Source organism: Sinocyclocheilus anshuiensis, unplaced genomic scaffold (assembly GCF_001515605.1).
Source record: "Sinocyclocheilus anshuiensis isolate Anshui unplaced genomic scaffold, SAMN03320099.WGS_v1.1 scaffold958, whole genome shotgun sequence".
In the NCBI taxonomy this organism is placed as follows: Eukaryota; Metazoa; Chordata; class Actinopteri; order Cypriniformes; family Cyprinidae; genus Sinocyclocheilus; species Sinocyclocheilus anshuiensis.
In genome coordinates, this window is record NW_015539929.1 from 504,601 (window position 1) to 515,899 (window position 11,299).

The window sequence follows — 11,299 nt, forward strand, 5'->3', positions numbered from 1 at the left end:
TTTTCAGGGCAAAAATAAAAAAATAAAACAAAAATAAATATAATAATAATTTTTAGCAGCTTTAACCTCTTAGAATTCAACACTCATTGCTCATTCGCTGAAGTAGAAAGTGTGACAACTAGCCCCGGTTTCCCTCACAGTGTCAGGGATGTACTGACCATGCAGTCGTGCCCATGGTGCTCTGCTCTGCCACTCATCTAGATCTTTCTGCAGTCCTGGATGTTCTGCAGAGGTTGAAGAGGCTCTCAGCTTGCTAGGACGGGATTCTTCTTTCTCCTCCTGAAGGAAATGCCCATCAACGAGACCCAGAAGACATACAAACACAAGCAGCATCACCTGCAAGAGAACCAAAAGATGTCATAATCACTGATACAGCGTGTACTGAACTGAAGCTGTTGTTATGATTGCAAAGAAAGAGCCAATAACACGCTATTAGGAAATATAGTGACACGAATCCTCAGGGTTAATCTAGTGCGCTGTCACAGCCTGCCCATTACTCGTCTGTGTTATATAAACCCTGACAGAGTAAACCGATCCGTGATGTCCGATCGGCCCATTCACATGGATACGCTTCCCACCCCAAACCTGAACTACAGCAGACCTCCAGTGATCCTACATAGCCACCACTTCAGCCCCTTTAATTACTTAAGCAACACCTAACACCGCCGTAGGTCCCCATGAGTAAATATTTCAGGATGACTTTAATGAATGAATGTCTGTGGAGTGTCTGGCTGAAAAGATCTGATGAGCCGGAGTGAAAATCAAGCGTGCTGACACACAAACAAGTCCAAACGGACACGCTTCTGACACATTTGGTAATGTAGTACAGGCAAGCCGAGACCAAACAGGTGTTGCGATGTTATGTCAGGCAGCATCAAAGCGTGAGTTTATTTATTAGCCGATAACCCAAATGATATGAGGAATGCTCACCTTCCAGTTCCTCAGGTGACATCGGGCAGGTGCTGCCATGCAGGTCTCCAGACTTCTCCACCCTTTGCCATCTAGAAAGGAAAAGATGTATAATTTGATATGCATGCAAATATAATGGCACTAAACAAGTGGCTCTTAAAGAAACAGTCTCTCACAAATGAAAAGTCTAATTTGTGTCAGAAGATCCATAGAGCTGTAAATAGAAAAGAATTTTCCGCAATGCATTTCTTTAAAAACTTTGATGGAAAGATCACTGAAAATCAACTCTCCTACCGAAATAAATGTGATAAGATGTGCTTTTTGCATTTTATGGGGAAAACATAGCAGCATATCTGACAGATGAATAATGGGAGAATTTCAATTTTATTGTGAGCAATGTCTTTAATGTCACAAAATTAAAATTATTTAATCGTTTTCTGCTATATTCCCTCTGCTGAAAGCATGATGGGTAAAGAGATGTGTAAATATCAGTCAAATGTCAGATATTATCTGACTGTGGTTTCATGACTCAGCAAGTCCCATCTTTCCTTTATCATGCATTTTGCTAGTAAAGCCAGGAAATTATATAACAAATATTTATTCTTCCAATATACTCATATTAAACTTATTTTGCCCAATTTTGATATGGTCATTCAACAAATTATGTAACCTAATGAGGAGAGGTGTACTTTTACTTTTATAAGCCAGGCAAGTTTTTAAAAATATGATTAATTATGATGATCACTTTGCAGAAGGAAACCTCCATATAGGCTATTTTAAGATTCATTTATACCTTTAAAAAAAAAAAAAATAGTGTGTACTACAAAGAAAACATGCGTAAAAATTAAATAATTGGCATTTATATTGTCATATTACTAAAGTAAATTATAATCTTTTATTTTTTTAATATAATTTTAAAATATTTACACTTTTTTTTTCTCTCTAAAAATTTTCATCAGATGCTCTCGCACCCCCTTGAAAAATTATTATAATTAGAGATTAAAAATGATTATTAATATGATTTTTGCAATAAATATGGGTCCAAAGCAACTTTTTACTTCATTTTTTTTTTTACAGTTTCTTTTCTCTGAAATGTTCCCCAGATGCTCTAGCACCCCCTTAAGAAATCATTATTATTATAAATTAAAAATAATTTTTAATATGCTTTTCATAATAAATATTGGTCCAAAGCAACTTATTTTTTGCAGTTTCTTATCCCTGAAATTTCCTGCAGACAATTTCAGGCATACTGGGATTCCCAAAAACGTTTTATCTACTAAGCAACAGGACAATTTTCACCTAGCAATGCCCTAGCAACCACACAGAACACCTTAGCAACCAGTGCTGGGGAAAGTTACTTTTAAAAGTAATGCATTACAATATTGCATTACTCCCTAAAAAGTAACTAATTGCGCTACTTATTTACTTTTTATGGAAAGTAATAAATTACATTACTTTTGCGTTACTTTTTCTCATCTGGGCTGAGCTTGCTTCCTTGTTTTCAAAATGAAAAAGTCGTTTTTGGCAAATGTAAAAGCCCTTTCACACCAAAAGTGAAATGAATAAGCCTCAGGCTGAAGGAAATGTAAATTCAAAAAGCTCAAACAAACCATCCAGCTGTGCTGCCATTCCTGAATGCATGAAGAATAGGACGCAAGAGAAGAAAGTGTTATGTTTATCTTTTGCTTATCAGTATTGTTGAATTGGATCATCTAAGGTCAACAGCAAAGACACTGGGATTAAATACATAAAATATATTTGTGTTATTTAACATATAATTATTGCAGGTTTGTGTAATATGTGTAATATTTGCATTTCACTGTTTTTATTCATTTTGAGGAATACTGAATCTGTTTTTGAGCAAGTGTAAAGTCATGTTTAGTCTAGAACTTTAGTAACATCATGTTTTTACAGCGATTTCTTTACAGGAGAACTGTCAGTAAATCATTGGGGAAAAAAGTAACTGGCGGTACTTATTTGAAAAAGTAACTCAGATATTTTCTTGTAAATTAAAAAGTAATGTGTTACTTTTCTAGTTACTTGACAAAAGTAATCTGATTTGATTTTGAAAACATTATATCATTGTTAATCACATGGCTCTGAGGGTTTCCTTGACCACATGTATAAACTTGCAGACACTGAAACATTCTCTCGTGCTGCACGTAAACGGCACACATTTAAAGGCGGCTGCTATGAAACCATTAAGCAACAGGATGTGATGAAAGTAGCAACACAATTCAGAGCTGACCTAGCGAGATGGTTTCACCTGCAGCCTTAAATATCAAATTTACAGCACACTGTTGCTATGAATACCCCGCCATTGCCGAAGGCTGCAAGCTGTTGTGTGCACTGACACAATCTGCTCCGTTTGGCAGCTTCACTGAGTCACATAAAGGTTAGCAGAAGATTTAAAACACTCTGTGACTGATAACACTCTTCAATTATAAACTACAAGCATATGCAACCATTAAAACTGAAGTGTCTGCACGCTAATGTCACTAAATAAAACTGCAAAAATAATGACAAACAGATAGCCCTGCACCAAACTCACATGACCGGTTGCACCAATGTCTACATTTTGGATTGGAAAATCAAGACTTGTGAAGCATTGTTAGTGCTGGGCGGTATGACCAAAAATTGACATACACTGGTATTGCGGTATTTTAAAAATTCATATCATAACAAAAATAAACACCGGTATTCGGTATGAACCGGTATACCGCCCAGCACTAGGGGATCATATTGTTAGTTAATGTGATTCTCTACATCTGTGTTTCCTCTGTTAGGACACCTGTGAGAACTTGAGGAGAACTGACTTCATATATTGATTAAAAATCACCAAAACACCAACTGATTCAAAAAATAATGAAGAAAAGTGATGTTAGTCCTGCAGTATTTGATACAGACACCTGATCTGATGTTTAATCATCAAATGCTTTGACATTCAGACATTTTTAAGTGTGTTATTCTCAGTCCTAATAGTTTCTGGGCCATTTTTTTTTTTTTTACATTTATTTTTAATTATAATTTTAATAATTTGAATGGTGATATATACAAGTAGATTTCCATGTATTAATTATTATTTTTTAATTAACATTTTTACATTTATTTTAAGTATAAAATAAGATATATCTTGGGCATTTAAATTACTAAAATTAACATTATTGTAATAATTCAATTTGATTTCCATATATATATTAATTTCCATACATATATGCATGTATGTATGTATGTATGTATATCCTCAAATAAACATTTGTGACAAAGCAGTAAATCACAAACACACACACCTACACCCAATCACAATATGCAAATAGTTTTAAGATGATTCACCGTTGAGCAACTTCTTTCAACTTCAAATGAAGAAATCGTATCATTCATCATCACTGCGAAAGGTTGTCAAAACGTGCTTTAAGCCAACGAAGATTTTGATGTGGCAAGATGTTGATGACACAGGATTATTAAAAAACAAATATGCCATTAAAATCAAACGATAAGAAACCTAAGTCAACATCCTCCTGACATACATCAAAGAGAACGTGCTTAAAGACAGACTGTGAAACTGATATGTGTCTGGTTTCAAACAGTCACACTGAGCTGCTAATGCTGCGCTGCACGAGCCAATCACATTCATCCAATGAAGATGCCTTATATCAGCCACTAAAAGACAAAGTAAAGGAGCAAATGTATTGACTTTGCAACACGTAAAACCAAAGGTAAAACTTGAACAAACACACTATCATTCAAAAGTTTGGGTCAGTAATTTTGAATGAAATTATTACTTTTATTAAGTAAGGATGCATCAAATTGATCAAAAGTGACAGTAAAGACATTTAAAAAGTTACAAAAGATTTCTGTTTCAAATAAATGCTGTTATTTTAAACTTTCTATTCATCAAAGAATCCTGAAAAATAAAATGTATCACGGTTTATACAAAAATATGAAGCAGCACAACTGGTTTCAACATTGATAATAATCAGAAATGTTTCTCGAGCAGCAAATCAGCATATTAGAATGATTTCTGAAGATCATGTGACACTGAAGACTGGAGTAATGATGCTGAAAATTCAGCTTTGATCACAGGAATAAATTACATTTTAACATCTATTCAAATCGAAAACACTTATTTTAAATTGTAAAAATACTTAGCAATTTTCTGTATTTTTGATCAAATAAATGACGCCTTAAGCATTAGAAAAACATAAAAATTAGTGCTGTCAAGCGATTAATCGCGATTAATCACATCCAAAATAAAAGTTTTTGTTTACATAATATATATGTGTGTTTACTGTGTATATTTATTATGTATATATAAATACACACACATGCATGTATATATTTCAGAAAAATATGTTATGTTTATATATTAAATATAGTTATTTATAATATAAATTATATGAATATAAATATAGACATGGAAATACATGTAAATATTTTCAAAACATATACTGTATGTGTGTGTATTTATATATACACAATAAATATACACAGAACACACACATATATTATACAAACAAAAACTTTTATTTTGTATGCGATTAATCGTTTGACAGCACTTTTAAAAATGTAAAAAAATCTTACCATCCATAATCTTTTGAATGCTAATGCATGTCTATGAAAATGTATGTGTGATGCAGCTTATTTACAGCATGTAAATGTCGGTACTTTATTATTCTGACACTTAAAAGTGTGCAACTTATTGAGGGAGAGTGTTCTTTTTTTGTAAATAATAATCAAAAATTTAAATTTTTCACCTTCAAACATTAAAAACAGCAAACTAAACCCCACAGCCGTACATTGAAGGAAAGACCCAAGGCATATTGAGACTAGAATATCACAGAGACTTGAGGATGAACTCCTTTCACTTGTTCCAGTAAGTACCCACCTAGCAACTGCCCAGAACCCCCTAGCAACCATCCAGAATGCCCTATGCACCGCATAGCAACAGCCTTGCATCATGACGGAGAGATTTTAACAGGCAAGCACCAGTCAAACTGTCTTCAGAAGTATCTACTGTTGTGAATAAGACAGACAGAGAAATGATCAGAGATGTATACATTTTATACAAGCTCGTCTGTGAACGAAGAGAGATGAGCTGCTCTGAAAGGACAATTTTGACAGAATTTAAACATGTTTCTGTTTCTGTAAATGAAGAGGCGTCTGTTTGGATTCTCTACTGAGAAACTTCTGTGCGAGCGTGACAGCGGAGAACCAGATGTCCGGCTGCGAACACACACACTCTCACACAACCATCTATCTCTCATCTCCTTGTTTCTCTGTGGTGTATACAGATACACACATCTGTCAGCTCCATTAAGACAAATGAACCTGCTCACTGACATGATGAATCAAAAACATCTCGCAAATAATAAAATCCAGCGTGTGTGTGTGAAACGGATCGCGTACACTTTTCAGCAGTGTGTGTGCATTCGCTGTGGGGTCCGAGCTGTCAGATGGAGAAATGGGAGCCAAAGGAGAAATCTGGGTGGGTAACGTGTGTTATTGGGAATAATGAAGACCGAGATTGAGAGCTAAACTGAAGTGACAGAAGGAGAAAAAGAGAAAGAGATTAATTCTCAAAAGTGTTTGTATTTGTTTACTCTGATGACATTACAGAACATTCCACATGGCTGAGTTTGCTGAGTGAACTCGATGCGTTTTCACTCCTAACTATCCTGCATACAAGCACAAACTCATACACTGTTCACTGCTACTTCAAAATTACATTCTATACAGTGGCATACTGCTTCAAATCCTTACCAGAGGAACATTTTATTGCAATACAATGTTGCTCTTTTATAGATTAGGAGAAATACATAAATAAAAATAGACATATTGAGTCAATAGTCGACATACAGAGTATAGGTAGGTAGGTATAGCATATAAAAAATAATGTGCAAGCAGCTCTTTGGTGTTGGAAGAATTTGATCAGAAATGTTTGAGTTCATATTGAGATCTCTGATTTTTGATTGGCATCTTGTTAAATCTGAGCACAGTTTGAGACATTGTTGAGATCCTGTCTGAAACTCTACAGAAAAAGTGATAATTAAGAAGTATTTCTCAGGGGGAAACAAGTTTGTGGTTATCGTTGACCAAAACAAACAATAATTACCTTTTTTTTAGAAAGAAATTAATGACTGAGGAGGCAAATTTAATGTAAAAGCAGTTAAGAATCTATTGTATATTAATAACCAATTCATCACTGAAAAAAAAAATCTGGTGTAGAAACAATTTTCACTCAATTTTCAAAATTGCTAGAAAATTTCTCAAACAATTACAAATAAATGTCAAGTAACACATTGAATTAAACATATTTAATCTGAAAAACTGAAATAGTATTCTCTTGTAAAACACACTCCAGCAGTGTTTTATTTACAAATTCAAAAACAATTTTATTGTGACGCAACATTTGAAAAGGAACAAAGTCATGAAGATGCTTAAAATAAAATGTGACACATTATATGAGAAAAATAAAAGTGAACTCATTTTATTATCGGTCTATTATCATTGGTCTATAATTCTTTTCTAAGCAGTTAGCATTTAACTAGTCTCACTAGCTCACAGTCTGTTTACTGACCATCTGTTGAAAATCATACACAAAACCGGAAAGCACTTCTTGATCTGGAAAGCTCTAACTTCACTTTAGCTGGCTTCTGGGAGTAAGAGCACACAGGTTTCGTTTATAAGTCCTCCTGGAAACTAAGTTATGTTTTCAAGGTTTTGAGGATGAAATAATCACTGAATAGGTAAGATTTTCCAGGTTGGCAGCATCAGATCTTTTTTTGACTGAGGCACTCAGTAGGAACATTCAAATGTAAATGAGCAAAGCTGTATATTCAGTATCTGTGAAATAATCAGTACATATAACTTTTTGGAGTCAATAAACTTTCTTTTTGTTTTGAGGTTTTTGTTTTCTGCTGTGCAATTACTTGAATTAATTTCTCCATAATGATACTGTGGTATTCTATATTGCATATAAACTTGCCCCTAAACAAATGTCCTCTCAGTCAGCTGGTTTCTTTCTGTCTAAGTGGGCGGTTCTTGTCCAAAATAATCTGTACAATGTGCACCAGACTTTACATCAAACACCTTGTTGCACAAAACTAGTATTTAACTTTATGTAAGAATCGGACCCCCTCTCTGCGGGCTCTAGTGTCCCTTCTGCCCCGCTCTGACCCTGGATAAGGTGTTTCTCATTATTGCACAACTAGGATGTTCATTAGTGGAGGCTGTAATAAATTATCCAGCGGTGGACTGCCCTGTGGTGACTGCGGCCCATAATTCTTACTAACACCACGGCGCTCCTGTGTCCCGTGTGATCGCCTGACACTCATGTACTGCCCCGTTTCCATGCACACAGAGTCACGAAACCTACACTCGCTATGTAGTCGCTTCATCAAAATTAAATGGATGCTAAAAATACACCTGAGCAATTTAAAGACCAGCAGTATACATGGAAAGTTCTGATCTACTGGGTCAAAGATGGATGAAAAATAATGGATAAATAAACTAAAATGCAACTAATCATATATTTGAGCATAGTTAGGATTGCAAAATAAATTATTACCTTTTCAAAAAGGAGAAAAAAAATAATAAAATAATAAAACGCAATTCAGACTTTTTACCTGCAATTATGAGTTTATGTCACACAGTTCAGACTTTTTCTCCAATTGCGAGATATAAACTCACAGTTCTTACTTTCTTTCTCACAATTCCGAGTTTACACCTTGCAATCCTAGATTTTTCTCTCAGAATTGAGTTTACATCTTCACAGTTCTGCTTTTTTTTTTTGTTTCCACCATGTACTAATAAAAAAAGAGGTAACTGCAACTTTAACTCACAATGAGATTGATTTTATATCTTGTCGTTCTAAGTTTATATCTTGCAGTTCAGACCTTTTTCTCAAGACTGTGAGAAAAAAGTCAGAATTCTGAGATATGAACTGAGAATTAAAAAAAAAAAGTGTCAGAACTGAGATAAAAAGTGATAAAAAGACCCTTTTTCATTTTATTTTTTTTAATTCTGTAGCAGAAACATGTTTTCATAGAAAACACTTCTTGTCTTTTGTTGTCAGGGTCAAATGTGTCTAATAAAACTCTTTTTATTTATTTTATAATATTATTTATTAATAATACTTAAAACAACAATTCATTTTAAAACATTAACTATTTTAAGTATTTATATTTTATTTAGTGACATTTTATATTTTTATATTTAAAACTTTATTAAAAGAAATAATAAAGTAATTTATATATACAAATAAAATCATGTATTCATTTCTGATTTTAAAGACATTTTGTTTTTCTTTTGTATGACAAAAAAAAAAAATTAAAATTAAAATCTGGTTCCTGCAAAAGTGAGAACTCCTATAAGATCCAGCATTAAAGTAAACAGTGACTAGGTGGAAACTCCATCGCGGGTGAGCAATTCTCCAAAAATTGACAGTTTGGAAGTGATTAAACGGTATTACAGCTTTCAGCAGAGAGTAAAACTGAAAAGGGCTAGACGCTTGCATTAGTGTCTCTTAAAGGAGGTGTGATTCAGACACTTGAGCGTTAAGTGCCAGCACACCCAATCTATCACAGCAACAAGAAAACGCAGCACATTAAAGACATTTCATCATGAATACATGGCAGGTCATACACTAAAGAGACCCACATATGATAATACCGGGGATCCACAAAACTCCATCAAACTCTATTTAGCAGCATCACCATAAAGCACATCACGTGCCCTGTGAAAAAATACCATATGCTGTGCATCTTAAAAAAAAAAAAAGAGCACACCAATGACTCTTTCATATTTAATCTTTCAACATGACATAACAAATAACCCGAGAGAAATTCCACAGTCTACCCTGCTGCCTTAGTCACATAAAACCATGCCAACAGACGAATAAATTAATAATTTTGATCCAAGGATTACAGTATACCAGGGAGTAGCCTGCAGTCTATTTGGAAGTGTTTGCAATCTGATACTGAAATGCAATGTTACCTGCTCAACAAACGTGCCAACCAACTCAGCCAGATGGGTGGGATATAGGTATAGGATGCTACATATGGGACTGTTTCTGCGTAAAAATCTCGCACATTCCGATCCAAATCTTTTAAAAAGACATTTACAAGAGGAGACAGCAGTGCTGTGGTGTGCATTTGTTCCAGCAGAGAACAGATGGGGAGAAAAACAATGCACCTGAACCAGAACTGAGATCAAATTTATAGAACTGAGAATTTATTGCATACATAGCATACAAGACTTCTTAGCAAGATATAAGACTTAAAGAACCACAAATGGCCATAATAAGACCCCAGAGTGGAGAAAACAGTCCCGGGATTCTCTTCTAACTGTATCCAGATTTCATCCCTTCCAGACAGGAAAACAGCTCTTTCAGGAGCACACTTACTGTCAGCCTCATAATCAATCATCAGCTCAGTCAGCTGGGAAAAGCTTGTCAAATAAGCAAAGGAATACACTTAATGAAGTATTCTGAGGTACATTTTCAACCTGTTTGTACGAGATTGAGGAAAGCCAAGCAGTTAAGCAGCTTTTATTTTCCTTTCATTTTTGGGGATCAACCACCTTTCAACAGATCCAACAATAACTGATGCATATTTATACGGCTTTATAAAGGAAAAGGACATTTTAAAGGAATCTTGGTTAACAATAAGAATCGAAGACCAAGAACTCGTGCTATTTTAAAAGACAACAATATTTAATAAATAGGTTACGCGTTGTATTTAATAAAGTTTAATTCAACATTTTTAATTGAATCGCATATTCTGTGACAAACAAATTATTTCTGATTATTTTAAGGGCAGCAGCACTTAAAGCAATTACGTTATATCACTTATTATTAGCTACAAGTTAACATATATACATTTTTTTAATCGAAAATAAATCTGACGTGAGAAAATGACATGCATTTTTTCTATTTAGCACCACAATAAGAAAGGTTCTGCCAAAATAAATAGCCTATATAATCTATACACAAATTATTAACATATAAATGAATTAGGCTATGCTAAAAAACTTTAGACCAATGCCTTACTGCAACATGATTCAAATTAAATACCTATCTAAAGACATAAAGAAATATACAATCCTACCTTTTCGGTCCTGATCGAGCTCTCCTGTCATGGACTTGAGTGAAATTAATTAAGACACGGACAAGTGAAAATAATCCACAGATAATGAAAATGTTTTCCTTAAAATGTTTCCTTTCGACCTCTCCCTGTAGTGATGATGCATAATTCTGAACATCCACGTTTTTCACATAAACTTGTGTCTCGGGTTGTGTTGACTGACCCAGACGCGTCAGGTCCAGGACAGCTCGCGCGCGGTACTTCCTCAGGACACGCTCTCCACTCTAAACTCAGGAGTCCGTGCCAAA

General features: G+C 34.4%; 1 protein-coding gene across 1 annotated transcript in view; it reads right to left on the reverse strand.

Annotated features, from left to right (window-relative positions):
• artn (artemin) overlaps positions 1-11,091 on the reverse strand; it is an 18,210-nt gene extending 7,119 nt beyond the window's left edge. The window contains exons 1-3 of the mRNA XM_016483912.1: positions 11,016-11,091; positions 931-1,001; positions 159-336 (exon numbers count right to left, since the gene is read on the reverse strand). Coding sequence (XP_016339398.1) covers positions 159-336; positions 931-1,001; positions 11,016-11,046 — 280 coding nt within the window. The 5' untranslated portion in view covers positions 11,047-11,091. The remainder of the gene's footprint in view (positions 1-158; positions 337-930; positions 1,002-11,015) is intronic.
• Between the last annotated feature and the right edge of the window lie 208 nt (positions 11,092-11,299).